The sequence below is a fragment of the Physella acuta genome, unplaced genomic scaffold (assembly GCF_028476545.2).
Source record: "Physella acuta isolate Inbredline_101_S28 unplaced genomic scaffold, ASM2847654v3 ptg000135l, whole genome shotgun sequence".
Lineage (NCBI taxonomy): Eukaryota > Metazoa > Mollusca > Gastropoda > Physidae > Physella > Physella acuta.
The window spans coordinates 198661-225986 of record NW_026731654.1 but is presented as its reverse complement, the minus strand read 5'-3'; the positions used below and the strand labels follow the sequence as shown (position 1 = coordinate 225986).

Genomic DNA, 27326 nt, shown 5'->3' with positions numbered 1-27326 from the left:
GAAAAAAAAAATATGGGCGGAACAAATCTACTGGGGTGCAAGTGACAAGTCGACACCGGATCTGTCTCCACAAGCCGCGCTTGACAAGTCGCGTGCGCCACCCGGTGCTACGGTTTCAGCGATAGACGTCACATGTGGGGCGGGGCCTAAGCTACCAGATTGACATTTTCAAACAAACTAAATCGAAGTAGTCTCTAACTCACTTCGTAGCATTGGACGTCCCTAGTACCACGAAGATTTTCTATACAAACCGTGAAGTTAAAAAAAAAATCAAAATCTATACATCTACATATTTAAAAAGAAAAATCGTTCAACTTCTCTCTGTGTTGGTTTGAAGCTCATATCCGAATCTAGAGCCGATTTGAACTTGCAGTCTAGCCAACAGTCCGCGGGTGATTTCACGTCAGCCGTGTCGTCTGGCCTGTGACGAGTCTACCGTCTGCAAATAAAGTTGTTGTGTCTGCGGCCGAGACGAGGGTCGGTTGCTTATTTCTTTCAGTGTCGGACTTAATTAAAAAAGTGAATTTATTCAAGGTGGTTTTTTTTCTTTCTATCAACACACCGGTTAGACTAATTGGAGTTATCAACGTGTGTAAATAATAAGGTAATGTCCCAGTAATGTGTTAACGATTGGCTGTTATGTGTTGTTAGTGTTTATGTTTAGCATAGTAGTAGCCTATCTCTAGATTATCTAGATCTAGTCTAGATCTGGATCTAGATTCTAGATCTAGATCTAATGCTGTTTTGGAATAAAACTTGATCACTCATTTTACTATTCTTTTAGACAAAAACATTTTTTTGACAGTAAATATTTATAGATCTAGGTCTAGATCTAGAAAAAAAAAGCTTTTTTTAAAATGTGTTAATTTTCTAATTATTAGACAGAGTTGTGTTTAGATCTATATTTAATATATTTAAATTTCTAAATCTAAGTATCACAGAGCAATATTTTAAAAAAGTAGATTTATGTGTTGTTGTTAGCAAACAGTACAGAGAAACAAACTTATTTGTTTGTGATATTTGTTTAAAAAAACCAAATCACTAAGAGGTCTTGGTTTGACGTATTTTAGACTACGATTAGACTTCTATCATTGTGATCCTAAGTATGAAATATTACATTAAGTACTTTAAAAAGCGTTGTTATTTTAAAATATTTGCTGTTATTATTTAATACAAGTTGATGTTAACTATTTATAGATCTGTTTTCTTTAATGAAGATCTAAAGATCTAAATCTATAAACCATGTAATCCTTAGTATGTTTATTAACTATTTAATTATCGAAATATAGATCTGTTTGGTTTTTCGTATTATTTTAATAACTCCGTTACTTGTTATAAAAATTATCGTTATCCACTTGCAATTGCAAATGTGAGATTTTATGTTTGCTTTGGTTAGGGTTACTTTGGGATGATAGCGATAACCGTATGTAAACCTGGGAGGGTTGGAAAGTGTGTGGAGTGGGGACTGCGTGTGTAAAATTGTGTGGAGGATTATATTTACGTATACAGTTTATAATAATAGTAGAATTAAGGAAAGAAATTATACAAAAGACAAAAAAAATATAATAGAAGCAAATTTAAAAAAAAAGGCTAAACATTAAAAAAAAAAATACACTTACCACATTGCTTGAAGTTGAATGTATTAGTTTCATCAGCTGTTTTTCTAGTTTGTCTCTTTTAATTTCTAAGTCTGAAATTTAGCTAGGAATCAGAATGCCTAAAAAAAATAATGACATATAGGCGTATAATAGTTTTACGCTTCTTGTGTTAATACTCTTCCTTATGTAGTAGGTCTAATTAAATCTCCCCCCCCCCCCCGTTCTTTAAAATAAGAATTATTTGTTATATATAAGGGGGTCGTGTCGGTAAAGATCATGGTTGTTAAACAGAAAAGTCCCGAGTTCGAACCCCCAGGCAGATGAGGCTCGATGGCCGGGGACATAAAACTCCAACAGCTGCTGTCTTATAGTTTGTTCTTGGATGGACAAAAGTGTGAGCAGCAAATACCAAAAGAAAAGCAGGCTGAAATCGGAGTCAATGGCCTATAATATAAAGCGCATAACACGTTGACACTAATTGTGTTGGAAATCCCATTCAACATTGCAATTAAAAACGAAGAGGAAGAAAAGATTATATGCCTACACAAAACATTTTAAAATTAATTAGACCTAATGTGCATTTATAGCAAATGTTTTCGTTTTTTTCGCTCTTGTAAAACCTATAAGTATGGCTACTCTTTCGACGTTTTTTTTTTAAATGTGTTATTTTTGAATCGTTTATACCCTTTAATAATAATAAACAGTTTATTTTTCATTTAAATATATAATTATACAAGTAATTTCATTAGTAGAAAAGCATTTATTTATAAGTTTAAATAGACCATCGTGAAAACATTGAGCTTAATTATACAAAATCAATAGTGAAACAATTGGACTCGGTATTGATTTAAATAATTTAACAGTTGTTGCTTTATCTCCCTAAAAATAGACAAAAGCGGCCCAAGCTTATGGTGAATTATGATAAATTACTTAACAATGTCATAATTGAGTTTAAAACATGTCGCGTTATGTGTATGGACACAATTCACAGCCATACAAATTAAGTTTTTAATTTTTTTTTCTGTTTTTTTGTTTTTAACAGTGATTATTTATTATGCTTAGAAAAGGATATCTATTGATAATCTGTGCCGTACTGTGCATTAACTTAATAATTAACTCGTTGTTATAATAGAGCCAAACCCTAAATAGTCGATTAATCATAACAACATGTATTATGGGTTTTGGTTTATCGCGATAACCATTTGGAGCTTTCACTAGCATAAATATAAACCAACACACACATACTCTCCCTCCTTCTCTCTAACACCAAAACAAACACATACAACACACACACACTATCATATTCCGACCCACAGACAATAACTATAAGTAACACACCGACACATTTACACACTCGCACACAAACACACATGCACGTACTCTCCCCCACACTTTCTGTCTCACACTCAGACAAAAACACACACCAACACACATCCTCCCCCACTCATTCTCTCCCACACTCAGACAAAACCGCACACCAACACACACTCTTTCCCCACACAATGTGTTCCATACAAAGACAACTCGTAGCCAACGCCCTTTATTCAAACTATTCTGTGCTTCAAAAGGCAACTAGCTCTCACAATCAATGAAACACTTATGTCAGTAAAACAGAGAGGAATTTTTGAGGTGTGATTCTATGGGGTTGATGGATCTAGTTACTACTCTTGAATATATATTTATAGGCGTGTGTATATATATATATATATATATATATATATATATATATATATATATATATATATTATATATATATATATATATATATATATATATATATATATATATATATATATATATATATATATATATATATATATATATATATAGGCCCCTATATATATATATATATATATATATATATATATATATATATATATATATATATATATATATATATATATATATATATATATATATATATATAGGCCCATATATATATAGATAGATATAGATAGATATACGTATCTCCAGTGATATCTATTGTTGTAAAACACCGCTACCTACCAAAAAACAACCACTACCTCCGCTGTTTTGACCAAGATCAGTGAACCGTGTCGCCATACCCACAAACACACTGCAGCGAATAATCCCAGTAGATCTATTACATCTATCCCGTAGATTAAAATTATCATAATGTACTAAAAATAGCTATTTTTTTTTACGTTGAAAGAATTTTAGTTTGTTTTTAAATGTTGAACACAGTTTATGCGTGAACTAGAATGGTGGATGTTATGGTCGTCGCGTTAACTATACCACAAGCTCGTAGCTTGTTAGTACATGACGCTTTGGATTATAAAGATTCCACTGGAACGACCAATTAGACTAATCCAGTGTAGACAATATAAGCAAATAGTCTTTGTTTAGATGTGTGTGAAATCTGTAAGTGTGGGAGTTCAATGCTGAAGTGTGAGTAAAGTTTCCTTTCGATCTTGACGGTCCGTGTAGAATTCACCTGTTTTCTGCGACCTCAGCATATGAATGGATAATGTAGTCAGTACTATGCTCAGTCGCCTTTATTTTCCCTAACATGAGTTAGGTACCCATCAGAGCTGAGTGGACTCAGGCATGTTCCACGTACTTGAAACCGGATTCGAACTTGAGACTTTTGAGTGAGCAGTTGTGTGCTCTACCATTCGACTACTCCATCCCTTTACAATTTATGTGTATATGTGTATTTAAGGAGTGGCAGTGATGGACGTTGATTAACCTTTAACCCAGTTTAACTGGAATTTAAAAAAATTTCGTTTGGTATCCAGAATTGAGATTAATTTTTTTTTCCGCTGAAAATTATTTTATCAATCACATCACGCAAGACAGAATTATATTTGTTTTATGTGAACCAGAAACTCTAGATACGCCCCTTAATTAACGTTTCAGTAGAATACGCTGCTTTCCTTTTTTATATGCTTACGGTAATTCGTTGGGAAAGCGTACCTTAGTCCACCCACCTTTGATGAGTAGACACCTAGTTAACTCACGTTAGGTGACGTTAAGGCGACTGGGCATAGTGTTGACTACATTATCCCTTCATACGCAGAGTTCAAGAAACATGAACTCTACTTCACTTGCCCCATACCGCCAGGTTTGAATACGGAACTTAACTAACGGTTTTTCGATAGGATCGAATCCATGCAGGTAAATCTATTTTTAGCGCTATTTATAGGATAGTAGACCGTTCCTGAGTCCACCCAACCCTGATGGGTACCTAACTCACGTTAGGGAAAGTAAAGGCGGCTGGGCATAGTGCTGACCACACTATCTCTTCATATGCCGAGGTTTGAAAGGGAAGCTTTACTTTACTTTACTTTTCGATAGGATCGAATCCATGCAGGTAAATCCATTTTTAGCGCTCTTTAACGTGTTTAAGAACCCCCCCCCCCACCCTTCTCTCTACCTTACTCTTAGTAACAAAGTATCATACCTTGAAAAAGATATACAAAATTTTTACTTCCCTTATCTTTTAATGGTTCGGATCAATGACAGAAAAGTTACATTTTCAATGGTTAGAGAGGATTTCCTGCATTTTGGCTCTAAGGGGAGGCTCATCATTCTTCCGGAAGTTTCCACAAATATAGGATGAAACTGCTGACACTTCCGCTTTCTCTTATTTATATTTGCTATTAAAAAAAAACAAAGAAAAAAATGCACTAGATGACCTGTAGTTTCCACGTACTCAAAACAAATCCCTACGGTATCTGTGTCTGTCTGTGTGTGTGTCTGTATGTGTGTCCACATGTGTGTCCACATGTGTGTATGTATGCCTGTGTGTGTGTGTTTGTCTCTGTATGTGTGTGTCTTTCTATGTCTGTGTGTCTGTCGGTATGTCTGTGTGTGTGTTTGTGTCTCTATGTGTGTGCGTCTTTCTATGTCTGTGTGTATGTGTCTGTGTGTGTATTTTCACCAGGAAATACTTTACTCATTTTTCCCCAGCCGATTCTACCAACGCAAAAGGCTCTTTGTCACCATTCTGCAAAACTCTGCATTAAATTATTCAACAGCTGTTATGCTTGCTAACCACACTCTAACACCTTGAACTAGTTCCATAAAACACGTTCCTAAATATTTCTAAAAAAAAACTCGAAGGAAGTAAATTTTATTTGGTTAAATTTCTTCTTTTATATTTCCCTATTAGTTTCCGTCTTGTACAATTTAGACTCGACAGCCGCCCACACCTCACCTTGAAATGTGGGTGACAATGTCTTTTAGTGAACACGGATGAGGAGATCAATTATGGGCACTGGCGTAGGCAGCGGAGGGGGGGTTAGGGGGGGGGGTCATATATATATATATATATATATATATATATATATATATATATATATATATATATATATATATATATATATATATATATATATATATATATATATATATATATATATATATATATATATATATATATATATATATATATAAGTATGAGGGGGGTGCAAATCGAAAGTGTCCCCGGGTAAAAATTGGACCCCCCCTTGAGACGATCCTGGCTACGCCACTGATTATGGGATATGTTATTCACCATCCGTTATACCGATTTAGTAAAGTACCCTTTCAAATCGTATGGGGCAGGTGAAGTAGAGCTTACCGTTTAAGTAGATACCAGTACATTGAGTTTTATTTAGCTTATTGGCAACCATTTCGTCATATTAGATGCATGTGTTTCGGCCTTGATAATTCTTGATTTTGATGCGTTTTGTTTTTATAGTTCGGTGTATATAGGTTTGTGTGGGTATCTGTTTATCATGAGATTAGCTTTCTATTTTATTATTTTGTGGCGGCGCGACTTTACTTAATTATTTTTCTATTTTTCTATTCATATTCTACCAGCGTAGTTACAGACCAACACACACTAGACTAACACCTAGACACCTACACACCAACACACACACACACACACACTTAATCTTACACTTACGCAGTACTACACTAACTCATACTCTCTCATAGTCTAATACCTAGGCATTGACTCACCAACACACGCACCAGAACACACATACACACATTCGTAGTTTGTCTACCACCGAGACATTAACACACCAACACACGCACCAGAACACACATACACACGTTCGTAGTTTGTCTACCACCGAGACATTAACACACCAAAACACGCACACACACTACTAGTCTTACACTTACTTTGTACCACACTATCACGCACTCTCTCATATTCAAACACCTTGACATTAACTCACCAACAACCACACTTTTAGACTTACTTCGTAATACACGAACACACACTCTCTAATAGTCTAACACCTATGCATTAACTCATCAACACACACACACATATTCTATACACCAAATACAGAAAGTTATTTGTTATATATCTACATACAACATATATAAATCAGAGTTGTGGCAAACCAACAAGTTTTATACAGTTTACTTCCCCGGTACATCAAGTACAGTTCCGGGCACCAAGTCAGTTTACGGTCTTTTGATCTCCCCAACATGAATAGTTACCCGAATAAAAGTGAAAAATACCGGCGCCTGTGTATAGGACTATCCACCCAACCCAGTCATATATCGAGATCATAACAGTAAACTGCACTTTACTGACCGGCACGTAAAAATATGGACACGTTAGTGACCGGAACGTTACAAAATGGACACGTTGTTGACCGGAACGTTAAAAAATAGACGCATTAGTGACCGGAACTTTAAAATATGGACACGTTAGTGACCGGCACGTAAAAAAATGGACACGTTACTGACTGGAACGTTAAAAAATAGACACTTTACTTGACCGGCACGTCTAAAATATGGACAAGTTAGTGACCGGAACGTTGGAAACTTTACTTGACCGGCACGTCTAAAATATGGACAAGTTAGTGACCGGAACGTTAAAAAGGGACACTTTAATGAGCGGCACGTTAAAAAATGGAAATTTTACTGCTCTTCGTGTCTAAAAGTATATTTGACTTTTCACTTATTTGTTTAGATGATTTAGAAATGGGCTGTAGATCCAGAGGTATTTTTCACATTTTATTTCTACACATTGAAAGCAGTCTGGCCAAACAATGCGGGATCCAACCTATGGCCTGACTAGCGCTGGTGCACTCGACTGTGTGTTAATCGTTCGGTCAGTTAAACTCTACTTCACCTGCACTTTCAGCGGTAACAAGAAACGCATCATTTTTTCAACTATTTACACAAATATATAAACCGTTGACTCTACCGCCATTTCTTATTAATTTTTATTTTTTAAAAAAAAAAAGAAAGAAAATGCACCTAGTTGACCTCCACTTCATCCATTTTCTTATACAACATAACACAACTTTTCTAAACTATAAGTACAGATTATAATGCATTACAAGAGGTGCCGCTATTTAATTTTTCTGTACTGTGATATTTGATACGAATCTGATTCTGTTCGGGTCTAACTTGTTCGAATCTGATTCTGTACTGGGACATTTGGTCCGAATATGAGTATGTACTGGGATATTTGGTGCGAATCTGATTATGTACTGGGATATTTGGTGCGAACCTGATTCCGTAGTGGGATAATTGAACCATATCTGATTCCATAATTTGTTCTAATATGACGATGTTCAAATTTGTTTTGTTCGGAGATTATTTGTCTGAATATTTATTTTGTCACAATTTTGTGTGTGTGGATATCTTGTTGAAATCTGTGTCTGATCAGGGATAATTTGTGATGATCTGTTTCTGATGAGGGACAATTTGCTATGATCTGTTTCTGATGAGGGACAATTTGTTAGGATCTGTATTGGGTGAGGGGCTATTTGTTAGGATATGTTTATTCCGAGGTAATTGCTGTAGTGCTTTTCCTAGTGTGCCCTATACAAATCTTCCTTTAATTAACTATACATTCCACAATTTCACTGCTTGTTCTCCTCTTTATTTAATTAATCAACTGCATTCTAATTACTAATGTTGTGTATCGATAATTTTAAATTTTTAGATCATATTTGATATTTAAATTTTATTTCCGAAAAACCTTCTTTCTTTATTATTTACATTTAATTAATCTAAAATAAAACAGACGCTCTGTTGATACGGTCATAATCATGTCCGTGAGTTTCTTGGGTTCGAATCCCGCATAATTATTTAAAAACTTTTGGTTAAAGTTAGCAAAAACTAGTTGTTGAATTAATTTTCAGCTTAATTAAAACGTAATTTAAAAAACAAAAACATGATGTGTTGAAAACAGTCTTTCATAATATTTTTCCCTTTTCACATAAATCTCACGAATTTTTCAAAACTTTTCATAAAACGAATTAATTAATTTCTCGTTTATTTTAGCGTTTTTACTTTTAAACATAAATAAAAACGACACTAGAATATATATTTTCATTTTTTCCTGTTTTCACAAAATCTCACACCTGATTTTTTTACTCACTCTTGATGACCGGCTTAGTCATACACTCACGTGCACACGCGTGGGTTTGGGCCACCACCTGCAGACACACCTGTTGCTGGGGTTAGGGTCAAGTTTCACCCTCGGCGTCAACTCCGGCGACATTTTAGATGATGTTGTCTGATGAAGATGGTTCCACCTAACACGGACTGTGGTTATTATTATAGGCACACTTGTTGGTGGAAGAAATGTGGTCGGTCAGTAGCGCGCATGCTTGATGACCAATGTACCTTCTAAACTGCGCGGTTGCGCGGCCGCGTAGTAGTTTTGAACATGCCGTGCAGTCATTTTTTTAAAAAATTCGTGCATCATTGTATAAGACTTTTATACCACCGCGCTCACAAAATACACGATGCGCACTCGTTAGCGGGAACGTTGGTGCTGACCCGAAAGTCTTGAGTTCGGATCCCGGGCTTGAGACTGTAATATTTTCTTGAGTCCATCTCACCTAGATCGGAATCTGACTCTAGTTATGGAAAGTTAAGTCGACTGGGTATCGCACTCATCGCCAATTATCATTCTTAGAGGCGCGGTCACGCAGTGGTTATAAATATACATTTTGTAAAATATAAATAAACTTGTGTAAGTTTTTTCAAGGTACCGCGCAGATAAAATCTATTTTGTACATAAGCTTTAGCTCTTTAAAGGGAATGTTGCTTACCACTCTATCCCTTTATAAGCCGCCATAACATCACTTACATTGACTTAGTCCTCACTGCTCCTTATGGAACAATGAGCTTCCACCATTTTCTTCAATTTCGTCCGATCCCCAGCTATTAATTTTGCAAGTCTCCCAAGACATAACATATACAGATGAACTCTACTTCACCTGGCCTATTGACTTGTGTGAAACGGAAGTCCAAACCGGTAGTTTGTTTTGTTTAAGAAAACACTGTTGCCGATTTATCAAACGTATCAAATCTTTGTTTTTTAATAATAAACAGTTCATTCACTTTTTACTTTCTCGTATTTACGAAGTATAGAGAAAGTCTTGTAATTGTGCACTCCTTCATCCGCTATTTATCCCAAACCACAACACATTATCTCCTGTTATAACTTAAGCATTAGTCGTAACTAAAACGTCTACATTTACCTTCAGCCTAAACTTTAAAATTCTGATTAGCTCCGGATCAGGCCGAGGTAGGCTAAACAGCGCACGGATTGCATTAAATGTATTAAATATTAAGGACCCTTCTCAGACTAGATAGTCGATCGGGCAGATGAAGTAGAGTTCTAGGAGTTAGCTATTATCGATATGACTTAAACTAGCGCTTTGTTTTATCAACATGAGAAGCGTTTAAGTCAATCAGAAACGTTAAAATCAGTGTTTCTTCCAGACTTTTTTTCTCTGGGGGGTGCACCTGATATTTTCGGGGGGGGGGGGGGGGGCGACGACGACGACGACAGTGTAAAAAGTATATATTTTCTATATGAATTCCATTTTTTTCGGGGGGTGGGGGGGGTGGGGGGGGGGGGGGTGGCGGTAGACTTTTTTCGAGGGGGGGGGGGGCGACTGAGCCTGGAAGAAACTCTGGTTCAAATACCACAGAAGCAGTCAGATATGTCTAAAGCGTTCAAATATGATTAAAGTATTAAATCTAAGGAGAACAATACTGTAAGAAAGGTTCAAATCCTACTAAAAGTATAACCACAAGCACTCCCCGCAGTACTGTGCCCGAGTGTGCCCTAATGAGCAATGTTCCCTCTAAGCTGTGCGGTCGCGCAGCCATTTTGTAAAACACATATATTCTTGTATACGACTTTTAAAACACTGCACACGCATAGTACACTGTTGCACAGTACGGTACTCCCCATGGAGGGAACATTACTGACGAGGGCTTACAAGAACCCAAATTTTATAAACTAAAATTTGGACAGACACTAAAGACTGTAAGACTTAAAAACATAAACCTGGTATTTACATATATAAGCAATATTTAAAAAAAAAAATAAGAAAGATCAAGCTATAAATTTCCATGTTTTCCACTAGCTGCCCTGGGATTAACATCGGACTTTACTAATTGCTGGCTTTATGACATTATGTCACAACGAAAATAAACGTAGACGTTTTTTTAATTAATTCTACGCTCGGACTTATTTTAATGCACCATTTTCATTCAATTTCCTCTACGTCCCTGGCTTAATTAAGCGCGTCGTCATTACGCCATTGAGATGATCGAACAAAAGATACATCCGAGATATTTTCGTATTTTTTTTTGGATACAAATCATGTTTATTATTAAAAGTCACTAATACGAACACAAAAAAAAAAACATATATCAAATGACGAGCAGAGATCAGTTGGAAAAAAAAATTTGAGATTGATTATTTCTTTGTTGGACTGTCAAGTCGTAACAGTACTAGCATCGGCGCCCGTAGAAAAAAAATAAAACAACGGGCCAAGCTTTTCAGGACTTTCACCCGCATCGTCTCCTGCGGGCGCCGGTGATCTTCGGGGGCTTCACAGGTGCCGGGACCTTCGCAGTTGGGAACCTGAACGGTGTACATTGGGGGTGGGGGTGGGATTGTGGGGGTAGGGTGGATTATGTTTAGTTGAATACTGCTTTTTGTTTTGGTTTTTAAAATTAGGCATATATACATTTAATTGTTTCGGAAAAATTAAAGGAAAAATTATATATGGATAATTTAAAATTTTTTAAAGTTTAAAAATATTTTCTTAGATAAAACAAAATTATACAAGAATGATCAAATTTAAAGAGAAGAGACCTTTGTAAATGTAATACTTTTGGTCGTTAAACGACAGATTCAATAGGGCATCAATAATTGGAGAAATATTAAGCAATTTTTTTTGTCTAGATTGGCGTAGGCAAGTTTGCTTACTTAATCTAGGCAAGATTTAAAAAGAAAAGTAGAAGAAAGATGTAAAATAAACATTTCAATAAAATATTTGATAAAGTCAAAGCGAAAAAAAAAATCTGTAACATTTCTCTTAAGTAAACAACTAAAAATATTTTCACTATCAGGATAGTAAACAGAATTTCAACTGCAAACTTCGTTCTGAATGGGGTGGGTAAAGAGAACAGTGTGAAAACGAGGGAAAAAAAGAGAAATGTAGACTTAATCCCCGAACGCTGGGCTAAAGGGAGCTTAACAATACCAGAGACCCCACACATTCATAAAAACCAGCGATTATCATTAGGGCCGTCCAATCATTTCCCTTTAGACTCCGGCCACACAACGTAACAAAAGCTCTTCGCGCCCCATAAAAGTTTGTCCAGCGGGAATACCCGTTAGAATGTAAACATCGAGATCTCTGCCGTGGACATTGGACGGGACCATCCGCTTTAAACGCGCCGTACGCTCGTCTTGTTTTCATTGGCAGTTAGGGGGAAGTAACACAAAGCAGGGGGATTAACTCCAGGTGCAATAAACAAGAGTTAAGGAACGTGCTTTTACGATAGTAGAAAGTACTTTTATTGGAATTGCTTTGCAGTGAAAGCTACTGAAATGCCCGAACGATTAGTAATTATATTCCTAATTATACCAATAGTTATAAATATATATATATATATATATATATATATATATATATATATATATATATATATATATATATATATATATATATATATATATATATATATATATACTAGCAGCCAATATCCGGCGCTACCCGGGTGTTTGGGATAATATAAAGTATAAAATGAAACTTCTATATGCACATATGAACGTCTGAGATAATCTGTATAACTCTAATCCTAATCCTAGGCAGAATCTTAACTCTATCCCAATACCCATATCTATAACTCTCCTTCAAAGACCCACCATACCGACTGCACTCTCACTTTATATTGTGCCGTGGTAATTGTAACAGGTAAACTCTTTTTCATTTATCCTACCAACCACTTTATCCCTTTACAGATAGAGATGAGATCTTAAATTGCTTTTTATATGTCGATGTTACAGAATTTGCCCTATTGACCTAAATGTCTTAAAAAGAAACTCACGACAAATTCCAACTACATTTGCTGTTCTAAAAAAAAAACGTTTACTTAACCCCAAAGTATTCAAATTAAACATTGCCTGATATTGACCAAAATAACTACCATCTTTATTATAACCCTAAGGAATGTAAATATTTTTTTTTTATCTACGAGTATTACGAAAAATCCTTAATTTGAAAATGTAATGCACATCTTACTAAAAAAAAAAACCCCGTTCCTTATTTGTATTTGTCTTCCTTTTTTTTTTATAGTACCTTCTGAATTTTAAATCACAGCATGAAACAAAAGAAAGATGGTCCCGTTAAAAAAAACATAGTCAAATAGATGTTAACATTCTAAACGGGATGATTATTCAGTATGTAAAGTCAAATAAGCATCAGCCTATGAAACCTCTCACACGTGGGATTTGTTTTGCATAAAACCTGTTAGTCCAAACGAGTGTGGGGAGGGAGGGGTAAGTAAAGGGAGATAACTCACAACACAGAGTTCGTAAATATGCAAGATTAAAACACACGGTGATTATCGTTTTTTTGAATAATTATTTGAGAGGTATTATAAAGGCGAATGCGTATGATAATTTTTTTGACTAATGAGGATAAACGAGGAAGAGGGGAAAGGGGGAGGGGGGGGGGTCTGGAGGGGTGGTTGTTGTCCTGAGGTAGGTTGTAGTATCTGTTTTTTTTTACCGGTGTAAACAGCTGTTTGTTCCTTTTTTCAACTATAATTTTCTGTGGATTAAAAAAAAATATTCTATTATTATTTTTAAATTAATTTTTTTTCTACACTTTTTAATGTTTTTGTAACCATATATTTAACATTTCGTGTAAGATTTTTTTGAGAGTTTGAAATGTAAAAGTGCCTTATAAATATTTAAATTTCAGTTCGTGTGATTAAAATTACTTAGACTTAGACACACAGGGTAAGGTTTTTAATTGAATAAATAACATTCCACCCCCATATCCAGCGTAATGCCAAGCCCCATTTACCTTTTCTGACTAATGCTAGATATCCACTTTAGCTGAGTTCGCTCAGGACTGCCTACTCGTTTAGCCTCAGTCACACAAACTTCACTGTTTCCACGGAGTTACTGTATATACTTATTAGTTCGCATCGTTTAATTTTTATACACCTGTCAGAGGTGTATCCATATCAATGTCTATCTATGCTTCATTATGTAATCCGATTGCAAAGTAAAAAGAAATATCTTGACTTTATTTTTCTACAAAAAATATGGTTTATTTTATAAAAAAAAAAAACAAATGACCTGCCTATTTTGAATAGAAATGTTTATACATTGAAAACCTAACTAAAATGAGATTAATCCTCTCTCGCTTTACATTTAAAAATGAAACTATAACACGATAGTTTATTTTCTGCCCTTAATCTATTATTTTCTCAAGGTGAACCAACTTAACTAAGTATCAGGTAAAATAATACATTATTTCTCATCGAAATTAAAATAAGATTTTAAAATTAGTTCTGTAGAGTTCAATGTGGGGTGTATACAGTTTTAGTAGAAAATACATTTTTTTTACCAGCAAGGTATTTAGAATGTATTTAAAAACAAGAAGAGTTTAAGACATTTTTTCTTTATTTTATGTTGAGTTATAAAAATAGAATACAAATGAATAAAGATTCCTCTTTAGACCTGACTATCCAGATGAAGTGGAGTTCATGTGTTTCTCGACCTCGGCATATAAAGGGAAAATGTGGTCAACACTATGCCCAGCCATCTTTACTTTTCCTAACGTGAGTTAGGTACTCATCAGAGTTCGGCATATAAAAGGAACTCGAAATTATCGGGTTAGCAGTCTAGCGCTTCACCACTAAGCCACCCCTCAATAACATCCCTCTATTCCCTGTTTACATTTTAAATAAAGAAAAAGTTATACCCGTTATTTATTTACAAAATTAACATCGGCATTTTACCTTTATTTATTTAACATACTCAACATCATATATTCCCGGTTTATTTAACAAACAGAACAACATATACCCTTTATGTGACAATATTAAAATAATATATACTCTGTTAACTAAATAAAAAAAAACAACTAAACATCATCTATTCTTTGTTTATTAAACACATTTAATACTATCCAGTCATTGTTTTTTAAACAAATTAACATTTACTCTTTGCATATTTTAACAAACTGAACATCATCTTTTCTTTGTTTATTTAACACATTAACATCATACATAATTCATTCTTTAACATATTACATATTGTCGATTTAACAAACTGAATATCATCTACATTTGTTTATTTAACAAATTAAACAGCATCTACCGCTTTGTTTATTTTACAAATTAAACATCATCTACTCTTTGTTTACTTAACAAATTGAACATCATCTACACTTTGTTTATTTAACAAATTAAACATCACATACATTTTGTTTATTTAACAAATTAAATATCATCTACATTTTGTTTATTTAACAAATTAAACATCACATACATTTTGTTTATTTAACAAATTAAACATCACATACATTTTGTTTATTTAACAAATTAAACATCATCCCACTCTTTGTTTACTTAACAAATTGAACATCATCTACACTTTGTTTATTTAACAAATTGAACATCATCCCACTCTTTGTTTACGTAACAAATTGAACATCATCTACACTTTGTTTATTTAACAAATTGAACATCATCCCACTCTTTGTTTACTTAACAAATTGAACATCATCTACACTTTGTTTATTTAACAAATTGAACATCATCCCACTCTTTGTTTACTTAACAAATTGAACATCATCTACACTTTGTTTATTTAACAAATTGAACATCATCCCACTCTTTGTTTACTTAACAAATTGAACATCATCTACACTTTGTTTATTTAACAAATCGAACATCATCCCACTCTTTGTTTACTTAACAAATTGAACATGATTTTTCGTCCATGCCCCACCCGCCGTCTCTACTGTAATTTCATCTACCCCCCCCCCCCCACTCCCCCTACACAGCAATATAAATATTGATCCTCGTCCGGTATTTCATTAAACCTTGTCTTTCACACCTCCCCCCCCTCCCACCGTACGCGCCATCCCCTCCCCAGGGGAATCGCGTGCTGAGGTGTGCTATGCAACAGATGTCCCCTGTTCGCTGCGTCGTCACACAATCAAGAGCTATCTCCCCTTAAGTACTTTAACATTCTCTTCCTCAACAAAAGACTTTTTTTTCCGCTTTAAGTTCTACAAACCTTAAAAAAAATTATTGATTTTTTTTCGATCTCGAATTGTGCGCTTTGTGTTAACGAACTTAAAAAATAAATTTTAATGGAAGTGATTTCCCTTTGATGTGTTCGACAACTACGACATATGTTTAGGGAAAAATTCAGCTCCCATAAATGACTTGATGTTGAGTAAGAAAAAAAGCTGAGGTAGGCCTACCTAGTAACACACGTTTTACAATTCAAGTCTGCGTTCAGACTGGATTCGATCCCGCGCCAGATAATGACAACGATAACGACACTGGGTTTAATATGGCAAGATATATTAACATATATTTACATGCTCTTTATTCTATGAGCGCTCCTGTTTAAAACGATTTGTTGTTGTTGTTTAGTTGTTTTTTTTTGTCCGATGAAGACTTGTGGTCTTAGCGCCTATGTATGCATTCGTTTCAAAAGATGGTAACGTGCACTGTGTCTATACTCTATACATAATCCTTTTGTTTAAATTCATATATAATTTATTGACCTTTTTGCTAAGAAAAAATACACACATTATTTGTTTAGTGAGATGAATGGCCGTTATTAACTGAAGCCAAGTTTTTCAATGAAATAAAACATTTTATCGAAACAAGTTGTTCAAAGTACCTAATAGAATTAAAAAAAAAAAAATAAAAAAAAATGACGATTTACCGTACTTCACAGAAAATGACAATTTACCGTACTTCACACAAAATGACAATTTACCGTACTTCACACAAAATGACAATTTACCGTACTTCACAGAAAATGACAATTTACCGTACTTCACACAAAATGACAATTTACCGTACTTCACACAAAATGACAATTTACCGTACTTTACCAAAAATAATAATTCAATGTTCTTCCATTAAAATTAGAATTACCGTACTTCCAGTAAGTCATCAATTTACCGTTCCTCAATAGAAAATAACTATGTATTGCCCTTCTCTCTAAAAGATACTTTACCTCTCTCAATAAGATACTTTACCTTCATCAAAAAGATACTTTACCGTACTTATCACACCCCTTAAAAAAGATAATTTACCATCAGAATGAAATTAACACTACTTTTCAAAATAAGATAATTTACAATACCTTATAATATTAGATGATTTACGGCACGGTCATATATTTCTAAAATAAATTGCAGTACCATCCTATGTAATAAATTGTTTGATGGCGTTAAGTTTACAATTATGAGGTCAAAAACTGGCTTCAATGTCAAGGTTGTGGTTTTAGTTGTGTCGTCACGATGAAGAAGTGCTATCAGCAGAAGTAAACTGCAAAAGACAATTTTAGATTTTTAAAAATAAACGTACCTGTTGTTTATGTTAATTTAATGAGGAATTTTACTATTTTGTCCTGTTATTTTACATCAACCTTCTGTTTTATTTTGCTTAAGCCCTTCACCTCCACAATTAACCGTACACAACCACCCTCCACTACTAACGCAACACCAATAATACTACTCTCAAACCACCGCTAAGCCTACACCATCACTAACCATACACCACAACTAACCTAACGCAATTACCACCACTAACGTTACACAACCACCACACACTACCACACACCACCACACACCACCAAAACCACAAGTAACCTTCCACCACCACCACTACCACCAGCCCTACGCCACCACAACTAATCTTACTCCACCATTACTAACCCAACGCCGACACAACTAACCCTACACCACCACCATTAACTTTACTCAAACACCCTCAATCACTGACCCAACACCCACCACAACTAACCTTACACCACCACTACCACCATTACCCAACACCACCACTACCACCACCACCACTAAACACCACCACCACCACCAGCACCACTAACCCTACACCATACACCAACACCAACAACACCACTAACCCTACAACACCACCACCACTAACCCTACACCAGCACCGCTAACCCTACACCACCACCACCACTAACCCTACACCACCACCACCACTAACCCTACACCACCACCACCACTAACCCTACACCACCACCACCACTTACCTTACACCACCACCACCACTAACCCTACACCACCACCACCACCACTAACCCTACACCACCACCACCAGGACTAACCCTACACCACCACCATGACTAACCCTACACCACCACCACTAACCCTACACCACCACTACCAACACTAACCCTACACCACCACCACTAACCCTACACCACCACAACCACCACTAACCCTACACCACCACTAACCCTACACCACCCCCACTAACCCTACACCACCACCACCACTAACCCTACACCACCACCATGACTAACCCTACACCACCACCACTAACCCTACACCACCACTACCAACACTAACCCTACACCACCACCACTAACCCTACACCACCACAACCACCACTAACCCTACACCACCACTAACCCTACACCACCCCCACTAACCCTACACCACCACCACCACAACCCTACACCACCACCACAACTCTACACCACCACCACTAACCTTTATCTCAATCTTATCTCCCCAGATGTCACAAGCCTAAATCCCCCCCCCCCCCCACCCCACTCCACCAAACCTCGCGCACCAGGTTCGAACCCCACTTAAACCTATCAATGCGAGCGTACTGTATGGAGAGTGGATTGTCCCTGGCAACGAAGCTGATCCCCAACTTTCACACGGATTTTCTCTCGACTGGTGAGTACCATGTAGTGGATGTCTGGTACCTTCTACACCCCGGGGGAGGGGTCTTCTACAGCCCGGGGGAGGGGGTGGTATTTGAAGGTTGGTACCTTCTATAGTCCAGGGGAGGGGGTGGTATTTGACGTCTGGTACCTTCTATAGTCCAGGGGAGGGGGTGGTATTTGACGGTTGTTGCCTTCTACAGCCCGTGGAGGGGGTGGTGTTTGAAGTCTGGTGCCTTCTGCATCATTGGGGGAGGGGTGGTATTTGATGGTTGGTGCCTTCCACAGGCCGGGGGAGGGGGTGGTATTTGCCTTCTTCATCCAGGTGGAAGGGGGTGGTATTTGACGGTTGGTGCCTTCTATATCCTTGGGGGAGGGTTGGTATTTGACGGTTGGTGCCTTCTACAGCCTTGGGTGGGAGGGGTGGTATTAGGTGGATTGTGCCTTTAACACCACGGGATAGAGGTGGTATTTGACCTTTTGTGCTTTATATAGATTCGGGTTTGTAGTGTGGATTGATTCGATGGGGGATGGGGTGACGGTTTTTGTCTTACACGGCCTGGGAGTTGGTTGAGTGGATTGTTGGGGTAGCGAGGGGTGTTTGACGCTTGGTGCCTTCGAAAGTCTGTGGGATGGGAGTGGATGGGTTCTATTTCACCGACAGTGCTTTATATAGACGGATTGTAGTGTGGATTGGTGGGGGGGGGGGGTAGTGTAGGACGGTTGGTGCCTTTTACGGCCTTGGGTTGGCAGTGTGTATTGTGTGTGTGTGTGTGTGTGTGTTGATGTCTTATACAGCCTTGCTTTATATGGAGTTTATAAATGTTATTTAAAAAATAAACATTTCTTATTGTTATAGCATATAGTGAATATCTAAAAAACAATTCATCTGAACATTTTCCTAATTTTTAGTAAAATAATATGGTGCGATATCAACAGTTTTTTTTAACAGCGTTTCATATTTTCCCCTCCGCGGTGGTCTATTTGGCTACATTAATTGTATCCCTACGCTTTTCTTACTTCAAATCACCTGGGTTTTCTTCTTTCCTAAATATCCATCGCCATTTTTTATTTCAACTTGGGACTTCAAAGCGGGGCGTCCGAAAACCACAAAACCCCTCAAGTGTCATGCAAACAGATTTGATACCGGCCTAGTGTCCACACCCCACCCCCACACCCTGGCTGGGGGGTTTCGTCGCGAGGTTAAACGAGGTTAAATTAGGTTAAACATCGGGACGGAACCGTGGGAGGGGGGGGGGTGACAACAATAAGATAAAAGGATAGGACCGAGAGTAGAAAAATAGTCCCATAATGCCCGTCAGACGGAAGTCGAGAGCAGAGAGGTGTGGGTTGGTGAATGGATTTAAAAAATGGCGATACATCAAAGAAAGTATCTTATCTTATCTGTCGATCTGTCCATTTCTTTATCTACATGCTTAGATATATAGGCTATATAGACGATATATAGGCTGAATATATAGATAGGTTATATATATATGTGTGTGCGTGAGTGTGTATGCGTGTGTGTGCACGTATTGAATTGATGTGTGTAGATGATTGTATGTATTTTGAAGGAGACGTAAGTTACAACATCAGTACATGTATATATATACACACACACACATTCATATATATATATATATATATATATATATATATATATATATATATATATATATATATATATATATATATATATATATATATATATATATATAGGTAGAGCGTGAGTGCCCGGGTTGGCTTAGGTTGGGTTCGATCCAGCTGTCAGAGAATCGGCCCTCTATGACATCACTCCAGCGCTATCAGCTCTCATATCTCGTGCTAACATCTCGCTCTCGCGTGACAACATGGCGGCCGAGAGCTGTGATTTTGTACGGGATTAGCGAGAGGTTCGCCCTCTAGTGATAGGGGTATCTGATAACACTGTGGGGAGGGGAGGGGGGTTAAATGTGTTGCTAGGTAGGGGTTGGATATCCATGGATGTGTATACCAGGGTATATTAATCCATGTATAACAGCTGGACAGAGGTAAAAAAAATGAGCCTCAGCTGCGACTTGTATGACATATACAGGCTGTAAAGAGGTGGGATTTACTGCGGGAGTTGCTTTGTAAATCTACACCAGGTTACATGCGGTGAGGTGTTGGGGGGGGGGGGGGGAGAGGGGTGCCGCCAGCGGTGCTTAATTGGTCAGAGGTGTCGATGCGGGACAGTGCATAGTGGGGGTACCAGCGGCGTATGAATAGGGCTTTGATGTGAAGTGCTTATGGGATTGATGCCCATACGTGGCTTTTTTTTTTTTTCAAAAGCAGATGTTCTAAAGTTTATATGTGTGTGTGTCATATATATATGTATATATATATATATATACATATACATATATATATATATATATATATATATATATATATATATATATATATATATATATATATATATATATATATATATATATATATGTAGCGTAGCTAATAGCTGTCGACAGTTGACTAAGGGACAGTGTAATTGTCTTTATGACCGTATGAAACACATTGAACATTGCTATACATTAATTTGTTTTCTTTGTTGTGAGTTGTGTTTCTTGTTTTAACTCGCGTAACACTTTCCCCACCATGATAGGAAAAAGTTGTATTTTTTAATGTTGCTTTCTGATATCTTAACTACCATCATCAACCTGGCCCCACCCACTCCTTATTATTTCTTTTATTGATCTATTCGTCACAAAGGAAAACAAATATCATAGTAATTTAAAAACCTGGTTGTAAATAGCGATCGTAGAAGACAAAGTATATTTGGACAGAACTATATTTTCTTCACAAGAAGCTACAATAATTTACACAAAAAAAAGTATAAACTAGTGTGACTTCCACTGAAATGCCTGTAATAGAAATGCCTATTTAGAAGTAGTTGACCTGTTAGAAAGGGAATTAGAAAGTATCGCATGATGCACTAGCTTTAAGTGGTACATCTGTGTTGAGGAGAGTTCATATTAATCGAGGTGTAGAAACCAAATGCAGTGTGTCCAAAAAACGTCATCTCGAGATAAATGAGTTTATAAATCACATTCCAATAAGAAAATAGTGCAACATATTACGTTTAAACATACATAAAATATGTGCGTTCTACTTTTCAAACATTGTACATGAGTTTACTTATAGCTTATTATATTGACAGTAAAAGTAGAAAAGTACATCGATTTCACAAAAAAGTGGACTTACTGCATTTGTCCTCTATACACACACACACACATATATATATATATATATATATATATATATATATATATATATATATATATATATATATATATATATATATATATATATATATATATAAATGAATAAATAAATAAATAAATAAAAAAAAAAATATATATATATATATATATATATATATATATATATATATATATATATATATATATATATATATATACAGAGAGAGAGATTATCAACACCCCTGATCTGTATCATGAAAACAATCTACATCGATATATTTTTTACCTTGTCAAAATCCACAACCAAACCCTGCCCCGCTTTTATCAGTCTCCCCCCCCCCCAGCCCCCCGCTCCCTATACAAACATGCCCTCACCCCCCCCCATCAACTTTACTGCATAATGTCCCCTCTAACTTCTACTTAAATTTTATTATATTTTCACCCCCTCTCTAGCCGTCTCCCTACCTCCCTTTGAACGTATTTTTTAACACAGCACCGTACAATAGAATCCCTTTTTTATCCCCCCAACTCCCAGATACCATCTAAATGTCCTCGGCTTTATTTTTTTTACAGGTAAATCTCGCACGTGCCTATCTTACACGAGAATCAGCCTGTCACTGCACCCCCCTCCCTCGCTCCCCCCCCCCCCTCCTACCGTAACGACGGCGCGCCACTCGAGGGCGCAATAACCAGCACGCGCACCTGTTGCTGTACCGTGACGTCACACACTCTCGTGCGCGCGTGTCGGTCACGTGACTAATATTTGTTGTCCACTCGGCCACGCATGAGAGGTTCTAATATGTCGTAATTGTTATTGATGTATTTTTTTATGATGGAGTGCCGTCCTACTGTGTGGTAGGGAGCCACGTGTTGGGGTATCCATTTTGTGTTGGAAATAGAGCGAAAAAACAATATAGATGCTGCAAAATGTATTTTAAAAAACAAAGAAATAAAATCTACATAATGACGACGAATTCATTAAAAAAAAGTGTTTCCATTTTGTGATGTTAATAGAACGAAAACAAAATATAGATGCTGCAAAATGTATAAAAAAAACAGAAATAAAATGTACATAATGACGTCGAATTCATTCGAAAAAAAAAAGGTTTCCATTTTGTGACGTAAATAGAATTAAAAAAAAATATAGATGCTGCTAAATGTATAAAAAAAAAACAGCAAAGAATTAAATAACATAACGACGTCGAATTCATTAAAAAAAAAGGTTCCCATCTTGTGATAGAAACAATGAAAAAAATATAGATGCTGGTAAAATGTAGGCTATCTAAAAACAAAGCGATAAAATGTTGTACTTAATAACGTCAAAATTTATTCGAAAAAAAAACTCGTCTTAAAAGGCTAGACAACAATCCACAAAAATGGCTGCAATAAGTCCCACCTAGAACGCATCCGACATTATTTATAGCCATATACAGGTTCTCGTGTTCTGAAATTATCTAAAGACTGAAAGAAAATGATTTATTTGACGAATACTTACAACCTAAGTGAAAACCTGACTTTTTCTCGATTTAAAAAAATATCGACGACGAGTGACTAGTAAATTTTACCATCGTATCGTCATCTATGTTGATACACTTCTCCTGTTTAAAAAGAAAACAAACTTTGTACATTTCCAATCTGTCTAAATGTCTGAATTTTTCTTTTAATTTATAGATCCTACTAAATCGTGCTAAATCTCTAAGATATATACAAGTGCTAATACAAGCTCAAAATTGTATTATTTTGATATGCTATTTGGATAGTTATTTCATAGATATCAGTCTGTATATATTATGGTTGTTTAACCTTAATAATTTTTTTCCATGAATTTTTCTATAATTATACTTGCGAATAATAATAGACATTCTTTACAATTGTACGTACCCCGCCCTTCCCCCTCCATCCTAACTTAATAGAGAATATGTAATTTGTAGCCTATAGGAAATATATATTTTATCTAGCGTCTACCTCTCCGGAAGTTTCAAGTTCCCCCCCCCCCTTTATCTCACCGGAGAAAAATATCTGTAAAAGTCCTGAGCCTTGTAGAGTAACAGTATCGAGATCTTTGTTTTACCTTCCTCTCGTTCAGAAATTTTTCGTGAGAAAATCCTAGCAAGTACGTAAAGAAAATTACACCTGATAGGCGGGGGTGGGGCAGCCCCGTTTCGCACCTACCCTAGATCCGCCATTAATTATAACGCAATTTACTCTTAACAAAACGCCCCTCGTCATGCCCGAGTATTTGTTTTCTTTTTTCCTTTTCCTTCCCCCTTCTTCTGTTCATCCCCCCCCCCCAACCCTGCTTGTTTTCATTTAATTACCTCATTTTTTCCACTCCCCCGACTGAGATACGGTCCATGCGGGGTGTTCGACCACGCACACAAATTCCTTCTTTACGACCCTCATAACGGCTCGCACGACGGAGCCCCATGAAACGCTGGCTCTTTTGTCCGGCGAATAGCTAGAGCGCTAGAGAACCGTCAAACGTGTCCAGGTAGACTAATGTCTTTCCTCGCGAGTTCCGATTCTAAACGGAGATCCTTTGATGGGAGAGCGAGAAATAAATGGTACGCTGGCTGTTAAAATCAAAACAGTTTTATTAAAATGATATTAATTAATTTTTCACTGATTAACTTTATGGATGACGATGCCGCAAAAGCAATTAATCTAATTAACGTCGATTGAATGGGTTTTGAAATTCTCACTCTCAGAGAAAACTTGCCCAAATAATGTACGTTATATTTTCCCAATACTGCTAGAAGAATTCATAGGCTGAGAATACCGCTTTAAACTGACGGCCTGTGAATATTTATGACTTAAAAGTCTCGGAACTTTCAATGCCTTTAAAATACAGACTTAAAATTTCAGCTTGATAAAATAACGCAGCTGAGAAAATATACAGGGCGGGGAATGAATTCACGGGAGAAAGTCAAGATGGAAAGTTAAACGACTTGAAAATGTGGCCTAAAGATTTTCACATATTGGAAAATTTTAAGTAGAAAATTGCCAGTTAATTAGATTGGGACTAGAGGGTATCAAATATATAAGTCTGGTGTCTTATATAGGGGAAATATCATGTGGGATGGGGTTAAAATATCAGGTGGGTGGAGTTAAAATATCAGGTGGGGTTAAAAGATCAGGTGGGGTGGGGTTAAAATATCAAGTTGGTGGAGTTAAATGTTAGGTGGGTGGAGTTAAAATATCAGGTGGGGTGGGGTTAAAATATCAGGTGGGGTTAAAAGATCAGGTGGGGTGGGGTTAAAATATCAAGTGGGTGGAGTTAAATGTTAGGTGGGTGGAGTTAAAATATTAGGTGGGGTGGGGTTAAAATATCAGGTGGGGTTAAAAGATCAGGTGGGGTGGGGTTAAAATACCAAGTGGGTGGAGTTAAATGTTAGGTGGGTGGGGTTAAAATATCAGGTGGGGTAGGGTTAAGATATCAGGTGGGGTGGAGTTAAAATATCAGGTGGGGTTAAAATATCAGGTGTGGGTGGGGTTAAAATATCAGGTGGGTGGAGTTAAAATATAAGGTGGGGTGGGATTAAAATATCAGGTGGGGGTGGGGTTGAAATATCAAGTGGGTGGAGTTAAAATATCAGGTGGCGTTAAAATATCAGGTGAGGTGGAGTTAAAATATCAGGTGGGGGTGGGGTTAAAATATCAAGTGGGTGGAGTTAAATCATCATGTGGCGTTAAAATATCAGGTGAGGTGGAGTTAAAATATCAGGTGGGATGGGGTTAAGATATCAGGGTAGTAGGTGGGGGATAGGTGGAGCATCAGGTAAAGTAAATGTGAACTATTTGGTGAATTAAATTTTTGGTGAACTAAACCCAGATTATCAGGTCAAGTAAATGTGAAATGTTAAGCGTATTAATGTTGGAGTTAGTGGTGGATTAAAGTTGGAATAGAAGTAAAAATGGGATTTTTCGTGCAATTTTAAAAATAAAAAATAATTTAATGAATGTTGAAGAATATCGGGGGGGGGGGGGGGGGGGAGGAGTGATTTTGCGTTGTTAGTTGGTTTAGAGATGGAATATTAGGCGGAATAAATTTAAAAAATATTAAATGGTTTAGAATTGGAATATTAAGTGGATTAAAGCTGGAATGAATTTAGAGTAAAAGTGCAATTTTAGAAGAAAAAAAATTACAAAATATTGATGAATGTCAAACACTCTCTAATTAAGTTCTTGATTTAAAAAAAAAAAACACATAATTAACCTATTATAATTCAACGGACTATTTAAACTTGCCCTGCCTATTTTACTACGATATCACCGCTAAACCAGCACTACATGCAACACCTAAACCTCCCTCACCCGCCGCCATCTTCAGGGGCCACTTTACACCCGTTCGAGATTGTAATTAAGCGCTCGTTATAATACCATATTATCAATCTCACCGCACTAATTAGTATATTTTTTCCCCTCCTCCGCGAAAACAAAGCCCGCCCTCTTGCGGCCCGGGGGACGGAGATTTCTATTATTGCGTTTTGCGCCACCTAACGTCAAGCGATCGTCTGCACGTGGCCGCAGTTTCATTAGAGTTACCTCCCCCTGCGGCGATACAATTGCGATATAAAAAAAAACGTTTATTCAACTATCGGATGTGTCATTTGTAGTTTTATTTATTATTACTTTCTAAAGCTTTTTTTTTGCTGCTGTTGTTGTGACGTGGTAAGATGTGGGATGTTGAGGGTACGGTTGGTCCGGGTTTAGAGATAGGTGTTGTAGGGGTTTGTACAAAATGTGTTGGAATAAGTCTGGTGGATTACTGTGGGATCAGAGTTTCTTTCAGGCATCTCTTCGGGGGGGGGGGGGGGGGGGGGGAGAGAACCAAATGAAATTTATCTAGAAAAAATATACTTTTAACATTGTCTCCCCCCCCCCCCCACGAAGAAAGTCTACCGCACCCCCCCCCCTTCCCCGAAAATTTCAAGTGCCCTCCCGGAGAAAAAAGTCTGGAAGAAACAGTGTGTGGGATTTCAGCATCGTTGACTTGTAAAGTTTGTTTTAAAAGCTATGTACAAGTAATATTGTAGTTTGAGCGATGGTTATGGAAAGAAGGGATTAGGATAGGTTAGGTTTAGAGTGTAGATGTAATAGGGCTTGTAAGTAGGTCACAACTTCTCGTACTTGCCAGCTAGACTTAAAAGCCCTAATAGGGCGTGTTGAAGTTTCAAATAGATAAAATGTTCAGAGTTTGTTTCATATTAATGTTACAGTTTTGATGAAGGTTATGTTTACGTTAGTGATAGGTATTGTTATAAAAACTTTCAATAAAATGGATATTTGGTATTGTAG

At 36.6% G+C, this 27326-nt stretch overlaps 1 protein-coding gene across 1 annotated transcript in view; it reads left to right on the top strand.

The window, feature by feature from the left end:
• Positions 1 to 224: 224 nt before the first annotated feature.
• The window catches only part of LOC131935194 (LIM homeobox transcription factor 1-beta), a 79317-nt gene continuing 52215 nt past the window's right edge, over positions 225 to 27326 (top strand). Inside the window, exons 1-2 of the mRNA XM_059291568.1 lie at positions 225 to 604; positions 18657 to 18823. Of these exons, the coding sequence (XP_059147551.1) occupies positions 18742 to 18823 (82 nt within the window). The 5' untranslated portion in view covers positions 225 to 604; positions 18657 to 18741. The remainder of the gene's footprint in view (positions 605 to 18656; positions 18824 to 27326) is intronic.